The sequence below is a fragment of the Gadus chalcogrammus genome, chromosome 5, assembly GCF_026213295.1.
Source record: "Gadus chalcogrammus isolate NIFS_2021 chromosome 5, NIFS_Gcha_1.0, whole genome shotgun sequence".
NCBI lineage: Eukaryota > Metazoa > Chordata > Actinopteri > Gadiformes > Gadidae > Gadus > Gadus chalcogrammus.
The window spans coordinates 12003253-12020752 of NC_079416.1; the positions used below are offsets into that span (position 1 = coordinate 12003253).

A 17500-nucleotide genomic window follows, 5' to 3' on the forward strand; every position below is an offset into this window, starting at 1 on the left:
AGGAAAACATGAGACTTGAGAACCGCAGCCGTAGAGCCGAGAGTCCATTTGATTTATATGCGTTGTTTTGTTGTGTTTAGTCGTAGGAATGACATAAATCATTTTATATAGCCGTCATGCTGAAACAAGACGGTCCTTTATGTAACCTCGATTACAGTCCTTTGAAAAACAGGTAGTATGTCATCCAAGCCATGCGGAAGGAAAAACGACCCTTTGAAATAACAAACATACTTTATTATTACGTTCTCGGGGGAATATATTAGCACGCCCCGCTCCGCTTACTAATGCACTTTTTTCCTCCTTCAACAGAGAGGACCCCAGAACCTGGGCCATACGTTGAGGAAACGTTCCCGGTGGACCCACCCACCAAGCCCCAGCCAGGTGAGGCCCGCTCCACCAACACACTCTGCTTTAAGGAGGTGATGTTACGCCCAGGTGTGAGTGGGGTTAGCCATTACAAGCCGTTTGAAAATGTCCACTTAGAATCTTGGAAGCAAAAGTTGCTCATCTGTCCATCATACATCCAGGTCCTAGATGTATGATGGACAGATTAGCAACATTTGCTACATGGTATTTTGATCTATCCAGCGTATATCCAGCTGGACACTCCCACTTGTGACGTCACTAAAACACAGAGAAGGCTGATCAAACGGCTTGTAATGGCTAATCACACTCACACCTGGTGGAATAATATCACTCCTTTAAAGGCAGTGGCTATGAAGAGTAACGCCCTGAGTGACATTGCTTCTAAATCAGCCAGGGAGGGGCTTCGACCACAGACACGTGGAGCCCTGTATGGTTCGCTCCGGGCTTCGTGCCACAGTGTGAAACATGGCGACGGAACTGCGTTCTTTTTTTATATTGTCCGTTGCAACATCTCCAGCGCCGCGGTTCCCCGGGTTCAGCCAGGGTTTAGTGGACCCTGTTTATCAGGACTTTATTGGCTTGCTTGCGGTGGCTGTGCGTCACACAGCTCTCCACAACTTAATTGTGTGTTATTGTGTGTTTGTGAATGTGCGTGTGCAAGAGAGGCATGCAGTGCCTCCCTCTCACCCAAGGTGAGAGGGAGAAGGAGGGAGGGAAATAGAGAGAGAGAGAGAGAGAGAGAGAGAGAGAGAGAGAGAGAGAGAGAGAGAGAGAGAGAGAGAGAGGGGGGGGGGGGGGAGGTAGGTAGTCGGATAGTGTGTGATAAATTCAGAGATTCAATAAGAGACAGTAGAGGATCACATTTCTGAATGCCAAGGCTCCGTAACCCAGTGCAAGTCAGCAGTCTTACCCAAAACAGATTCCCTCTGAAAAGATACAACAGACCCAAGACCGTCACAAATGGAAGGGTCCACAGCCCAGGTTCACAGAGCAAAGAACATACCTTAGCCAATCACCTCTCTAACCACCCATAACAACTGTAAGGATACAATAAAACCCACCCAGTCATCCATGACCCTGACTATAAAAACAGCAGGACGGTTTTCATCAAGAGGGAACATGTGTAAACGGAATGCACATTTTCTTTGTATTAAATCTTCTTTTAATCCAAGCTTCGTCCACATGACGACGGCTGACCTCGGGAAATAACACACTTTTTTCCTGCTAACTTGAGCATGTCCACAGAACCACGGCGCCGCCAGCAATCGAGAAACTTGGCGTGGTCAAGCGGGCCTTTCTGCCGATCGTTCCAGGCATCAAAGATCACATTTTTGATCTCCGGTGCTTGTTAAGTGCAGGGGTGTAACTCACACACAATGTGGGCTTTATTAGAATAACACTGTCGGATTTCACCCTTAATACTCGGCTGCCCATCTGTGCTGCAGAGCTGCATCTGCGAGCCTCATGAATCACAAAAAAGCTCTGTTGTGATGGAACCTGCAACGAGATGTCAAAATAACGTTTCTCTGATTACATTCTGCCTCAGGCCCGAAAGAATTCAATGTTTTTCAACACTGACTGTGTAACTCTGTTTTAATGTACAGTGCCCGGTATGTACATCATTGTATCCCTCTGTGTCTCAGCTATAGACAAGTGCGCCCTGGCCCCCAACATATGCGGCCATGGGACGTGTGTGTCGGTGCAAACGGGCTACACCTGCTCCTGTGACCCCGGCTACAAGCTCAGCGCCCTGCAGACCAACTGCATCGGTGAGCCAGGGAGAGGGATGTGCTGTTGCAAAGTAGACCGAGCTGGCAGTCACACACACAGACAAACTCTCATTCTCTCTCCCCCTCTATCTATCTCACTCACACTCACACACCTAGACTCACAAACTCCCACTCCCACTTACACAGACACACATACACACAGACACACATACACACATACTCTCACTCTCTCTCCTCTCTTTCTCCATCTCCCTCTATCTATCTCTCTCTCACACACACACAACCACACACCAACACTCCACCGCTCACCCAAACAGACACACACAGGCCTCGGGGGAGCCCTCTCAGCACATCATCCCAACACGAGCGTCTTTCACGCTGCAGCAGCAACCTTGACAGAGTTCCTGCTGGCCAGAGGGAAAATAATCCATTTGTTTACGTTGACTTTCTCTGTGATGCCTGACAAGAGCACAGCACAGCGTCCAAACAGCTGTCATGCTGCTGTGATCTCTTACCTAACCCACAGCTAGAGGCGGGGGTAGGGCCAAAGCCTCTACTGCTCTGGGCCGCACCGGGACCTCATGTGTGAGTTAGGAATGCCCGAAGCTGTGCGACCTACTCAGTCAGGCCTTGAGAAGCCTGTCCTCTCCAGTGGAGGGACGGCACGGTGATGTTTCACCTAGCAGCTTCCTGTTTTTCTCTTGTCCTCTTGGCTTTCAATTGGTTATTTGCTTGTCTCTCTTTCTTTATGTATTACATGTTTTCTTCCCCTCTCTCTCTCTCTCTCTCTCTCTCTCTCTCTCTCTCTCTCTCTCTCTCTCTCTCTCTCTCTCTCTCTCTCTCTCTCTCTCTCTCTCTCTCTTTATGTATCACTCTGACTTTATCCAACTCTGTCCCTTCTGCCCCACAGACATGAACGAGTGTGAGCAGAACCCGTGCGAGGGGCGGGGCCACTGTGTCAACACCTTCGGCTCCTACACCTGCCACTGCCACAGCGGCTTCAGCCAGGTCATCACCCAGAACAGGAAGTTCTGCCAAGGTGAGAGGGAGGGTAGGGAGGGAGGGAGGGAGGGAGGGAAAGAGGGAGAGAGGGAGAGAGGGAGAGAAAGAAAGAGAGAGAGAGGGAGGGATGGAGAGAGAAATAATGTGAGAGAGAAATATTAAGTGAGGACGAGAAAGTAGAGAGAGATGGAAAAGGATGGGAGAACATGTGTGTGTGTTTGTGTGTCCGGGGTCACACACACCTGTCTGAGTCTGTGTGTCTGAATCAGTGTGAGGGACGAATATAAACGTTTTACAAACAGTGTTCATTTCTACAACAACTTTTTGGATTTCCTTCCTTCCTTCATCCACAAATGCTGAAAGATGTGATTAATGCTCTGGTGGACTAACAGCCATCACTCTCCTCCCCGTTTCCTCTGTGGCGTTCCCTCCAACCAGACATTAACGAGTGCAGCATGCCCAACAAGTGCCAGGACGGGGACTGTGTCAACACAGAGGGGTCCTACACCTGTGAATGCAAGACTGGCTACGTAATGTCTTGGAGAGGGTTGTGTGAAGGTGACGAGCACACAGCAGCCTGCTAACCCACAGCAACACACACACTATAATACACACTCACACGTTTTCATATACACGCACACATACACAAACTATAATACACACTCACATGCTTTCATATACAAACACAAACACACACTATAATACACACACTATAATACAGACCCCAAAATGTGTACACACACAGACACAGACACACACACACACACACACACACACACACACACACACACACACACACACACACACACACACACACACACACACACACACACACACACACACACACACTCTTTTGGATTCTCTCTCATGCAGACACGCACACACACACACACACACACACACACACACACACACACACACACACACACACACACACACACACACACACACACACACACACACACACACTATTATACAGACACACATATGTATACACACACACACACACACACACACACAGACATACATATGCACATACACACACAGCACACACACACACGCTATCATACACACACACACACACACACACTATCATACACACAAACACATACACACACACTCTCTCACATTCTCTCTCACACAGACACGCACACACACACCAACTCGTATACACAAATTCATAACATATAGTTTAAACAATAACCCAATGGCTGGCCAGCCCAATTTGTTAGCTGCCTTGAGTGAGCCCAGTCACAGTTTAACAAAACAATGTTGTATTTTCCCCGATGCTTCGCCAGGAAAAAATGTGTTTAGTTAATAACCACGGCGTGCGAGCATGTGTGTGTGTGGGCGTGCGTCCCGTAACACCTTTCGCGGCGTGCGCGGGTAACTGCGCTCGCGTGCATCAGCTCAAGCGTGTCCCCTGGCCGTGCCCAACTGTCCATAAAACACAAACCCCTCACAGAATGACTCCATGTTCCGAACAATTACAACATTAACCTTGTTTTCCTCCCCCCTGCCGAGCAGACATCGACGAGTGCCGGGAGGCCGAGTCCTGCCCCGACGCCGTCTGCACCAACACCCCCGGGTCCTTCCACTGCCGGCTCTGCGGCCCCGGGACGCGGCCCTCCAACGGGCGCTGCGTTGGTAAGCCCCCCCCCCCCGTCCTGCCCGCGTGCGAGCTGCCCTCACGTCACGGCGTAGCCCGCTGCTCCCACGACGGACCGTCACCGCAAGCAAACGAGCGAGGTCGGCACGGAAACCGCCTTCTAAGGGCCAAGGGCCTGCCGACAGCCGGTGATGCAGTGCAGCTCCCCGCCGACGGCACTCGGGTGTTTGTGGCTTTCTCTCCCCCTCCTTTTTCCCCCCCCCACCCATCCGTCACACAGGGAAGACGTGATCGGGTGCGTCCGCGTGGGAACTACGACCGCTGTGCATTACAGCATACGCGGAACGCTCCATGTGAGCGAGCATTGAGCGTTTTACGGGCGGTGTGCGAACCGGGCCGTGACCACAAACAGAACGACTGTGGCGACGACGGAGGGGGCGCGGGCCCGCCCTCCGCCCTCCGTTTGCCATGCAGTCATCCGACGTGTGATAAATCTGGAGGCGACCCCCCCCCCCCCCCCACACACCCTATGACCACCACCACCGCTCCGCCCACGGGGGTGTTACGTTCTGCCCCTCGTCATATCTCAGCGCCCCCCAGGGAAAGATTGTTTCCCTGAATCGATCAATTTTGGAGCCCCCATCACCCCCCCCCCCCCCCCCCCCTCCGCTCCGGGCTACAGCCTTAAACTAACAGACTGTTATTGTTGGAAGACGATGGCCACTGTGCTGTTGGGGCGAGCGAGGTCCCATTATTTCTCGGGAGAGAGAGAGAGAGAGAGAGAGAGAGAGAGAGAGAGAGGAGAGAGGAGTCTTGAGGAGTCAGAAGAAGACACAGGCTAAAGGCTAAAGGGCTTATTCCTGTATTTTCTCAGCCGGTGTCAATGAACCATGCTGAACGGTGCTTCAGGAGACGGTGGACAGTGGATGAACCGCCTCAGTTCAAGAGGAGATGGGGAACACAAGCACAGTGTTTTAGGAGGAGATGGTGAACAGGAATCACACGCACAGTGCTTTAAGAGAGGTTGAACACTGGATGCACATGCACAGTGTTGGAAGAGATAGTGAACAGTGGAACAGACTTGCTCAGAGAGGGGTTTTTAGCCGAGCAACCTGGGTTCTGAGCTGCACTCCCGGGAAGCCCCCATTAACCCAGAGGTGACTCCCTTATGTAACAGCCCAACCCCTGGCTGCTGTTGCCACATTCCCCCCACTTCTCTCTGACCCTACCCTCATTTGTTTGGAAACTCAAGCTCATGCAGTGCATGCTCCAGATCTGTGGGGGGGCCGAGAGAGACGGCCGGCTGATGGAAAAATGGGTCTGTAAACTAGAGCATGTAAACTGTTTACAATCTGGGATTGTGTTCAAACTGTCCGATCCGTCCGCACTATTGATCAACACCCGCCTCTTCGGGTATGTTGTGTTTTCCCCAAACCTCTGCTTACAAAACACCCTAATTAAGGTCATCCTGGTGTTTGTTTCTGGCGTCGCAAAGGGCACGTTCGCCGCCTCACTCCGCACTATCATAACAACGCGGCCGCATGAATGGCGACTGTACAGCGCTTTGTGAATGAGGAGCGAGGAGTGAAGGGGCAGGGGGGGAGGCCAGAGGTAAATATTTTCATTCAGCGCGGCCGCTCAGCCAGCGCTAACAGGCTATCGCGGTACGCCCGGAGGTGAGCGAGTCACATGGAAACGGGCAGCGGCAACGGCGGTGCTCTGCACAGAAGTCAATGGACTGCAGAGAGGTGGTTTGGGCCCAATTGGCCACGTCGCGGATAAGCCTAATTGCCTGGTATGATAGAGAAAACAGCTCCCGCCCCTTACCCCCGTCCATCCACCCCCACACTTTCACCACCGCTCCCTTCGGTCAAGCTTATCTCGTAAGGGGCCCGCCAGATGCCAGGAGGCCGCGGGAACAGGAGTGCTGGGCCCTCGCTGACAGATGTCCGGTGGTCCCCGGGGCCAGGGCCCGCACAACCCTGCCTCTGTGTCTCTCTCGCTCTCTCTCTTTCACTTCATCGCTCTCTCTCTCTCTCTCTCTCTCTCTCTCTCTCTCTCTCTCTCTCTCTCTCTCTCTCTCTCTCTCTCTCGCTCTTCCTCTCTCTCTCTCTCTCTCTATCTCTCTCTCTCTCTCTCTCTCTCTCTCTCTCTCTAACTCTCTCACTTTCACTCTCACTCTCTGCGCTCTTTGTTTTCATTGTGCGGGCCCTCTTGTCCTCAACCGCCCTTTACTTCTCTGTGACGTCCTCTCATCGCCTCGCTCATCCAGACCCTACGTTCTTCCACTTCCACTTCCTTTCCTCTCTCTCTCTCTCTCTCTCTCTCTCGCTCTCTCTCTCTCTCTCTCTCTCTCTCTCTCTCTCTCTCTCTCTCTCTCTATCTCTATCTCTATCTCTCTTTCTTACAGAGCTTACAGAAACCTAAGCCCTGGTCATACGTTAAGTTCACTACAATTATAGCAGTTCACTTATGAGAGCCTGACTGTACAGTCGTGTGTCCTCTGATCTGATCTCTGATCTGATCTGCGTAACTGTGGAACCGGAGATGGGACTTATGGATGACATCACTAGGGGGATGTATGTGATGCAATGAGTATGAGTCCTAATTAGATCCTCGTGGACATTTGGACACCCTAGCGGACTGCAGGGGGGAAATAGAACTGTCGTCTATACTCACTGACACACTATGTTGCTCCATAAGTACCGTAACCAAAATAACATCTCCAGAGGTTTTCACCAGCCGGTGAGAGCTTTATTATAAATGGTGACAAAAGAAGAAATTGGAACTAAAAGCTCTCGTTAACGACTTACAGAAGGTTGTTACGGTTGATGGATCGGAAACATGACTGGAATATTTAAAACCACATACTTTCAGCCAGAGGAGCCAAAGGCTGCTTAAAAACACCTAAGAAAATATTGACGAGAAAAGGCAGCTTTGAAATGGGTCTGCAATATGTACAATGGTCAGATCTAATTGTTGTTTTTTTTAAGCAGATCGTATTCATTATTTCTTGCCTAACTGATAATGGAAGAAAATGTGTTTGTGTTTTTCGTTCGCTACCTTTATCTAAACCACTTATCGAATTTGCTACCAAACAATGTTTTTATTCATGAAATATCTTTTAAATCAAGTGCATGTGTTCTGGCTTAAGATGCCATGTAATATATACAGAATTAATAACTGGCTCTCACTCATGTGATCACCGCCGTTATTCCATCAACATGTGACGTTCTTCTGTCCCCTACAGACATTAACGAATGTCTGGACCAATCGATGTGCGGCAATGGTAGATGTGTCAACACGGAGGGCTCCTATATGTGCAACTGTTTCCATGGATACAAACTCTCAGTGCAAAACCTGTGCCAAGGTAGGGACCCCAATCCCACAACCACCCACGTTGCTAGCTGTCTGTGTGTGATCCGTGTGGTGTTACTGCTCTGTGTAGAGGGGTGCTACTTCAGAAGCCTGGTGGTGCTATTAAAGTCCACACAGCTGGGGTATGCTGTACGCTGTTCTTTACGAGACCCTCATTCTCCCCCCCTGCGTCTGTCCTTCCTGCGGTTTGGCCTTGACTCCAGATGTGGACGAGTGTGTTCTCCCCGGGGTCTGCACCGGCGGCCGCTGCGTCAATCTGGAGGGGACGCACGAGTGTGTCTGTGGCCCCGGCTACCAGGCCACCCCCGACAGCAAGGCCTGCGAAGGTCTGTAAAGTGTTACGGAGCGGGCCCCCCCCATCCCCCCCCGCGTTCGTTATTCACCCAGCAGCGGGTTTCCTCGCTGGGCTTCCGCCTGGTGAAGCTCTCCCGATAGTCCCATGTCTCACCTGCTTTCTTCTTCTTCTCCGTGCTGTCAGATGTCAACGAGTGCGCCGCTCCCAACGTGTGCCCAGTTGGAATCTGCGTCAACGGTGAGGGCTCCTTCTCCTGCCAGGAGTGCAGGCCCGGGTTCAGACCCTCTGCAGATGGGCTGAGTTGCGAGGGTAAGAGCCTCTTTACCCCGTTAAAGGACTCACACCAGAGGAGTCGATTCTCACCAGCACACATAAGATGCATTTAGAAACAATCTTTTATTTTATGAAAATATAAAATCATGGATTTGTAATGTTTATAAATTAATAAATTGAATCTTAACGGTATGCTTCAACAGATTTGAATGAGTGTGCACAGGGGGACTTGTGTCTGGGAGGGGTGTGTCGCAACAGAGAGGGGTCCTACATTTGTACCGACTGCAGGACCGGCTATCAGGTGTCCCAAGACCAGCAGAGGTGTGAAGGTAAATCCAATCTTCTCCTGCGCTGTTAGTAAAGCACCACACAACCATGCTCTGGGATACAGGTGTCTTTCAACTAGAATGGTTGTGATCATGGTTCTGTGTGTACGTGGGTGATTGTATGTGCATGTTTGTGTTTGCTTGTGCGCGCGTGTGTGTGTGCGCGCGCGTGTGTGTGTATGCATGCGTGTGTGTGCGTGGTTGCGTGCGTGGTTGCGCCCGTGTATGTGATTGTGCCTGTGTGCGTACGGGTGTGCGTGGTTCTGTGCATGTCTGCCCCCTAAGACGTCGACGAGTGCCGGTCCCTGTCGGCCTGTGCCAACGGCATCTGTCTGAACTCGGAGGGCTCGTACACCTGCAGGACCTGTCCCCAGGGCTACGTGGTGTCCCACGACGGGGAGCTCTGTGAAGGTGGGTCCTCTGACACCAGCATTACACTCTACAAAGCCTCATTCAGGATCACAACACAGACACTGGTTGTCGGCTGAGACGGTATTATTGTTCAGATTACATCAACACATTCCGCCCTCCCAGATGACCTTCGCATATTGTTCCCAAACGGGAAGGCTAACAGTGTTTGTTCTTGTTTTCCTTTCTCACCGCCCAGACATTGATGAGTGTGCGCTTCCCAACGCGTGCCCCGGAGGAACGTGTACAAACACAGACGGTTCCTTCACATGCCTCACCTGTCGGCCAGGATTTAGAGTCCCCGAGGATGGACATCAATGTGAAGGTTAGGCTTTCATGTGTTCACTTTTTGAGGATTTGTGTCTGGGTGTGTGTGTATGTGGGAGTTGGAGATGCCGTTTCGACCATATTTCAAACTTAACCTCTCTCTCACACCGTCATACACTTATACAAGAACCACAATTACCTGCCACATGATACCCTCCCTCACACACATACACACACAACATCAGCATAGCATGACAGTGCTGTGTGTTTGTACGTGTGTCAGAGCTTGCATGTGTAGTTTGGAATCCATAAAGAGATGATAAACCGTGTGTACGTTCTCGTCTTCAAATGTCTGTACAGCATCCATATCATGTCCCTAGGAAGAAGCCATAACAACAGGTGTCTGTTCTGAGGTTAGAAAAGCCTGGAGGTTAACCCCCAGTTGATTTAAACATCACCGGCGCGGCAGCTTAGACCCACACTCGATTATAATCTGCTCTTTTCTTTCTTTTCTTTTGAGTGCATTATCCTAAAATACTTGTCCTAGACATCACATCATCGCTGGAACCCCCCGGTATCTGGCAGTGTTCTTCCTTATTCTCTACCCAGAAACAATGAGACAACAGCCCCCAAATAGAACTGAGCAGTGCTCGATGAGGTCTGCTGGAAGTCTGAGGCAGCACTCAGCCCGGGGAGGTAGAGCTGTCGATGATCAGGAACTTCTCATTCCAGTTCCATGACTGAGCTCGCTGATTGGGCAACGGCGCGGCTCTATACGCACAAAGCCAGAGACGATAATCCGGACCATGACGTGTCTTCATGACGTGTCTTCATGTCGTGCGATGTTGTGTCTTCCGTCTCCAGATGTGGACGAGTGCTTGGTGGCTAATGAGTGCCCCGGCCAGCTGTGCGTGAACGTGCCGGGCTCCTTCGTCTGCAGTGACTGCGGCGAGGGACTGCAGCTGTCCCAGGACGGGGTCACCTGCGAGGGTAAGACCACCTGGTGAACTCGTCCTCCTCCTCCACCTTGGGAACTCACCCACCTTGTCTACCATGTCCACCTCCTCCCCCACCTCCTCCTCCCCCACCTCCCCCACCTCCTCCACCTTGCTCTCCTGCCAGCGTGTCCAAGGAGGGCTGCTCGGGGCAGACGGGTTTGGATTACATTCCAAACACGGATTGTAACGTAGACACGCACAAATCGGAATAAAACCGAGTCCGTCATAACATCGTTCATCGGTCCTGACATGATCTATTAGACGCATGCCGTGAAATGGCTGCTTATGTGAATCCGGGAAGAATGACGACTGACATGACTTCATGGGAGGAGGACCGAGGGGGGAGAAATGTTTTTAAAGTGTTTAAACATTGAGTCAGTCATGTGCAACATGTTATTGATTGAGAGGGCGGCCGTCGCTGTGAGCGAGGCGAGGAGTATCCTGGAAAAAGGTTAAAAATAAAATAACATTTCTTCTAGCCCCCAAAGTAGAAATCCAAGTTGATCCTCTGATAGGATTTTAATGGATGTGTCTGATGCCATGGAAAATATTAAAGGGGACTTCTTTGTAAACGCAGCCAACCACTCCCCTTGCCTTTCACTTAGCAAGCTTGACCTGTTGAACTCATTCAATGAAGCGAAAGGCAGATCCGCCATCTCAATCACTTTACAATGGCCACCCCTATTTCTGTAAGAAATACAATCTGTAGGTGGAGGAATTTCCAATGATCACATAACAGTTAGCCCACGACTGTTAGTAGACACAGTAATTAAACGCCACCTGTAATAGCTTGCTGCTTTGGAATGGATGTCCGTCCAACATACTTATCTTTCCACCGTTTTTAATTAACCACTGTCAGTGCAAACTAATAAAGAGGGCTTTTCTTACTGTATGGTGCTTAGTCGCTTTGGCTCAACCAATCGCAACTACCAAACATTCTTTTTTTTGTTAAATCCTGCCACTAAGGTTCATGACCTAACCCTTGACCACGAAATTTCCCCTCAAGAGGTTGGACATCTCATCGTCTTTTGTGTTCCCATTTCGTCTTGTTTTTCTTCTCCTTCGGCTTCCACTATATCGTCTTTATCCTAACTGTATTCTTCCTCTGTGGTTTTATCCGACAGACGTGGACGAGTGCCACTCACAGGGGGCGTGTCCCGGAGGGGTGTGCGCCAACACGCACGGCTCCTTCTCCTGCCTGACCTGTGACCCCGGCTTCACACCCAACGGCGGATCCTGCGAAGGTACCGGCACGCACACGCCTAGCATGCGTTTACCACGGCGATGAAATCGAATTACCCATGAGTCATCTGTTGTCACTTTTTTTGTGATGGCAACACGGCCCCCTTTTCATACAGCGCTCATGTCCTTCCTATGCTCGGACAGAGAGTGAGTCATCGTTCACTGATGCATGACATTTTTGACACGTTCCCCTGTAATCTGTGAGGTCTTTAGACGATAAACTCTGGGCCTATTTGAACTGAGAGCCAAAGACTCACAGCTGGTGTGAATATGTCATTCAATGACGTTTGCGTCTGTGTGTATGTGTTTCTGTTTTCCTTGCAATGTGGCTTTACACTCCGCTCGCCGGTGTGATGTGTGTGGTCTCGTATTTCCGCGCACACGTGTGTGACGCGCCACGCGTCCTTGGCATTTAAAGAGACATGCGTAAACATGTGACATGTAGTCAACGTTGGAATTGAAATGCATTGGCGTGCGCGTCATCGCGTGTGTGCGTGTGTCGGTAACAGATGTGAACGAGTGTCTGACCGTCGCTGGGATCTGTGGAGAAGGAGAGTGTCTGAACACGGAGGGATCCTACGTATGCATCTGTTCCGACGGATACACCACTGGCACCGGGGCGACCGGCTGCCAAGGTAAGACCTCACAGAAGAGACACCCAGAGGGGCAATTACCCGCATGACTGTTCACCGTTTACATCTACATCTAGAGCATTTAGCTTTTATCCAAAGTGGTTTACAACAGTTCATTCACCTACAGCGGAGGTGACAGCCCGCTCGTCGGGAGCTGTTAGGGTTAGGTGTCTTGCTCAGGGAAACTTCGACACTCAGCTAGGTGGAGCCGGGGATCGAACTAGCAAACTTTTATCAAAAAGATAGTAGTGTCATACACACATGTCGTACAGGAGTAGGTAGGGGTCTGTCCTCTTGCTAAAGGGTGCCTGCAGGTAGGTAGGATGTTGACATCATGGATAATACACGGTACCTTTTGGCCACTATAGTGCCCCCTATATTATTCATGTGTTTACATAGATTACATAGCCTGCCTTCAGAGACCTAGCTAGCCCTCTGCTGTCATCTGTTAGTGTACGGGTTGGCAGGCGTCATCGGAAGTATCCCTTCCCCCTGGATCCCCGGCCCTGTGAGAGGGCCTGTCTGGAGCCCGGTACCCTGTGCCATGGGTGCTGAAGCGGCCATTGTGTTAACGAGGCCAGGGCCTGACGCCGCTCGCCTTCCTCTCGGACACGGGTTTGATGTTATTCCAACCGCACCCAATGACCCGCTGGTCACTGCGAAGGGAAACAAAACCAGGGCTTATTATTGGCCGGTGCCGAGGAGCCTTTTCCCCCCTTTTCAGAACAGAACAGGCTGAAGCATTTGCTGTCAAAGATGTTTAATTAGATTAAATGGCTTGGGCTGGAATAATTGGAATCAGTGTTGTGACTGGTGTGGTTTCGTGAGGAGAAGAAGGTGGAGGAGGTGGGGGGGGGGAGGTGATCTCAGGAGGCCGGTCCAAAGCAAACTCGCTTTGTCATGATGTACAGCCGGGAGGTGCGGATGGACACTGGGCCTGGCCAAACCATTGCTTGGGGACAATCTGCACAGCATGGTTGCATGCGTGTGCGTGGTTGGGGCTTGTGTGTGTGTGTGTATGCGTGCATGTTTCGCCCCTAAGAAGTCGATGAGAGCTGCTCGACTCGAGTCCTTTCTCAAACCAGCGGTTGTTGCGCAGTCTGGTGCAACAGCGTCTGCAGAGGCAGAGGCCTATAAGGTTTGCACTAACCCCTGGGATCCTGGGTAGACAGCATCATCGTAAAAGCTGAAGGAAAGGCAGACTTTTTGGCCGATGTGGCCCAGCAATACTTTGCTTACCACAGATAAATCTGCAAAGAAAATATGTAATTGAGTTGAGCCCGATTGACCAAGTTCACGTCAGGATTCCGAAATCACAATCTCTTGTGTCTCTTTTTTCTCAAAATGATCAGGTTACAATTTTTTAAGTCCACATTTTTTCGTGATTACCTTTGGTCTGCAACCTTGTTTTGTTTTGTCTGTCTTTTCGCAAACATGCGTTCATGTCTGCCATTCCGAAATATTTGTCTCATTATCACATGTCGGGAGAGGAGAAGGGGGGGCTATTCCCTTGTGTGGGATTTTTCATACTTTCCCGCTTTACCCCTGCCTATTAGCCTGGGCCCAGATAAGTTTCTCGATATGTTGTCATGCTACAATTATTTACAATTATTCCCCAATCTACAGTTAATCAACCCCATAGCCTCCGTTATTAATTTCCCAAGGCTGAGGGAATGTCTTGAACTTGAAATGCTGAGGTATGTGTCTCCTTTCCCTTTTCTCCCCGTTTCCTGTTTGCCAGTACACCGTTAAGCGCTCCAAATGGGCAATGCATCTTGTGTTCCGACAAGCGCCTGATTACAAATGTGCTCCCATTGCGGAGCTTATGAGGAGGTGTAATATTCCCCTGTGACTCGACCAGGACAAACGAGATCCTCATCATGGAATCAATACGCATTAACCCGCCCTCCCTCTGCCTGTTCCCGTCTCTGACTCATATAAGTATTGTTCTGTGACCTGTAGACGTGGACGAGTGCAGCCCGGAGGTGGACATCTGTGCCAGAGGCCAGTGCATCAACACAGACGGGTCCTACCTCTGCCTGTGTGAGGCCGGCTTCAAGTTCAACCCCGCCATCTCCGACTGCGAGGGTAAGACCGGGTTTTTGGGTTCTTCCACTCGAGAGCTGTACCGTCCGCTTTAATGAGCGACGCAGTGTTTTGCCACGATAGTGTGGCCCCTATGAAAAGCTTGTTTGAACTCGGACCAAACAAACAAACTCTGGTCCGCTTGTAAGTGAGTCTGGTTCCGTTTGCTTTTGGTGTGAATTTGGGCCGAACAAATTAAAGGAAGCAAACTAAGAAACGATGCATTGTGCAATAAACAGTTTCAGCCAGGGATAGTAAACATTTCCTAAATTAATATTAGTCTGAAGTGGCGTAATCAGCGGATGAGGGCACTCGTTGAAACATCGTCCAACGACTATTGTAAAGCAAAGGCTTGTAATTATTCCCAACAACATTGACGTTTACAGACCACTCAGTAACAGAATGGAGGAAATAGGGATATGTATATTTGTGGCAACCCAAAATCCAAACTTATTTTCCGTCCAGTAGGCCAGCAGCGACCCACTCGGCCGCGAGGCGTTTCTTTACAATGTCTAGCTCGCCTAACAAAGTCCAGAAAGTGTGATGTTAACCGAACCAGATAAAAATGCAGCAGAGCATTAACCCCACCCCTGAGTCGAGCCCAGTCCTCCGAACTATAGGTGTTGAGGCGCCCGAACTGCACCCTGGAGCCCACTCCCCTGAATTCTTCTTCCTATTTGGCCGAGACTCCGGGCCCTGCTGGCGTGCGCTCGCACGGACAAACCGGAGCAGGCGAACATGTACTCGAGCCGTTTCATCGTCACACTCCATTTGCATGCGAATGTGCCCAGCATAGCATAGCGCCGGACGTGATTGATTACATACAGCGCTGGCAGAGCCCCCCTGGGAGCAGTTGGAAGCTGCAGGTTAAGCCTCGCCAAGACGGGCTTCCAGGCTCGGAGTGGCGCTCCTGCTGCTCCTGCTGCTCCTGCTGCTGTCGACCGGCGCTCCTTCCTCCTGTCCTCGGGGGAGCGTGAGGGAGAGGAGGTGTTTCTCCCTCTGCAACGTCTCCCTTTAGCTCCTTCACCAGTTCTTCAGTTGCTGGGACAATATTGTTGTTGGCCCGGTTTGCTCTCTGCTGAGGACAACTCGGCCGCAGGCCTCCTGGCCGACCCCTTCTCCTCCCCAGCCTCCTTATCCTGACAGCAGAGGAGCAGAGGAGGCTACGCACATGGCCATGTGTGTCTGTGTCTGTGTGTGGGTGTCTATTTGTGTGTGTGTGTGTGTGCGTGTGTGTGTGTGTGTGTGTGTGTGTGTATCTGCATTTGTGTCTATTAGTGTGTCCGGTGTGTGTCTGTGTGTGTCCATCATGTGTGTGGGGGTATTTGTGTGTGTCTATTTGTGTGTCTGTGTGTGTGTGTCTTTTTGTGTGTGTGTGTGTGTGTCTCTTCGTGTGTGTGTGCAATCCAACCCGGGGCTTTCCTTGTGTTTCACATTGTGTCACGATCCACGTGTTCCCCCCTGTGTCCTCAGACCAGGACGAGTGTGTGGAGTTTGGGAGCGCGGCGTGTGGAGTGTGGCGCTGTGAGAACCTGGTGGGCTCGTACCGCTGCTACATGGGCTGTGAGCCGGGCGTGGACGGGGAGGACTGTGGTGAGTGGGGGCCTTCACACACACGCATTCACATTCACATTTAGGGGCACATTTAGTACCCAAAGTGTCTTACAATGAAGTACATTTGTCAGAAGAAAGAGAATCAAGAATTCGCTTTCGGTACAGTGTGGATAGAAACAAGTGCAAAGCACGTACAATCGCTAGGTTAACCCATTCCCTGTATACAAAGATAGCTTGGATAAGACGCTACACAATGCCAAGTACTATCAGGGTCAATGCAGATGTTGTGAAGAGATGATGATGATGATAATCATAATAATAATCATTACATTATTACGAATTGGACCAATCAGAAAGGGCCAATCAAAAGTGGGATACGATCAGTTGTTATTTCAGCCTTTCAACCAGTCCTGATGTTCTTGTTATCGTCACAGCATACAGAAGTTTGCCTCTTTGTTTTCTGATCAGTGCTAGCCAGCAGATGCTGATATTGTAGAATGCCGACTGTGAGGAGCACCCGTATCACGGATCATATCTCCTCTGTACGCACAGTTAAAGAGGCTCACTAAAACAGCCTTCGGGTGCCTTGGGTTTCCCTTGAAGAATGCACGGGAGAACAGCCATTGACATCGGGGAGAGAGGGAGTGTCCCTGGTGCGAGACCACCTGATATAACACAGAGAGTGGGCCTCCTCCTCCCGACAGTGGAGCTGAAGGTGGATTCATGACAAGGCCAGGGGGCCACTCAAAGACTGGGAGGGGCGGTGGGGAGAGCAGGGGGCTGAATTGAGTCTTCTTCGGTACACCGAAACAAGGCCTGACTCCACCCCTTGCAGGTTCTATTCCCCCCCCTGCCCCCCCGAAAGTTGTGCTCTGACATAGAAAGACGGCTGGATTTAAGATGACAATCCGTTCTAACCCAGCCTGGCCCAGCGTGGGTTTTCCCCCCTTCGCCGGGCTCCTCGCTCGATAGACTTGATCGGGTAGACCGACCTCCGCCAACAACAACAGCCCCGGTTCCAACATCCGCACAATACATGCGGTCGTGTGTGTTTACTGGCATCGCGGAGATATGCAAAAGGCCTGTAATGCATCGCTCTCAATGTGTCACTTTTTCTGTGTGGAGTAAGTTATGTGCATCTCCAGCGGTCGTCTGAGGGCCACAGAACTCCAAGCTGTTGGGAAGCCTGGGTGTAGCATGGTTTCTGGTGGGGTGGGGGGGGGGGGATTAATGTGATGTGTGCGGTTGCGAGGGGATACACCACGTACGCACAGAGGGGGTGGTCGGGCGCTTTCCCGCATCGCCATTATGCCGTGCAGTCTGTGGTAGTTCTGG

The 17500-nt window shown here is 50.8% G+C and overlaps 1 protein-coding gene across 1 annotated transcript in view; it reads left to right on the plus strand.

Annotated features, from left to right (window-relative positions):
• The window catches only part of LOC130382383 (latent-transforming growth factor beta-binding protein 2-like), an 88477-nt gene that overhangs the window by 58033 nt on the left and 12944 nt on the right, over window positions 1-17500 (plus strand). Inside the window, exons 15-30 of the mRNA XM_056590096.1 lie at window positions 310-381; window positions 2010-2135; window positions 3007-3135; window positions 3537-3656; window positions 4626-4745; window positions 7958-8077; window positions 8289-8411; window positions 8564-8689; window positions 8857-8982; window positions 9265-9390; window positions 9587-9712; window positions 10519-10644; window positions 11777-11896; window positions 12404-12529; window positions 14489-14614; window positions 16085-16204. Coding sequence (XP_056446071.1) covers window positions 310-381; window positions 2010-2135; window positions 3007-3135; window positions 3537-3656; window positions 4626-4745; window positions 7958-8077; window positions 8289-8411; window positions 8564-8689; window positions 8857-8982; window positions 9265-9390; window positions 9587-9712; window positions 10519-10644; window positions 11777-11896; window positions 12404-12529; window positions 14489-14614; window positions 16085-16204 — 1932 coding nt within the window. The remainder of the gene's footprint in view (window positions 1-309; window positions 382-2009; window positions 2136-3006; window positions 3136-3536; window positions 3657-4625; window positions 4746-7957; window positions 8078-8288; window positions 8412-8563; window positions 8690-8856; window positions 8983-9264; window positions 9391-9586; window positions 9713-10518; window positions 10645-11776; window positions 11897-12403; window positions 12530-14488; window positions 14615-16084; window positions 16205-17500) is intronic.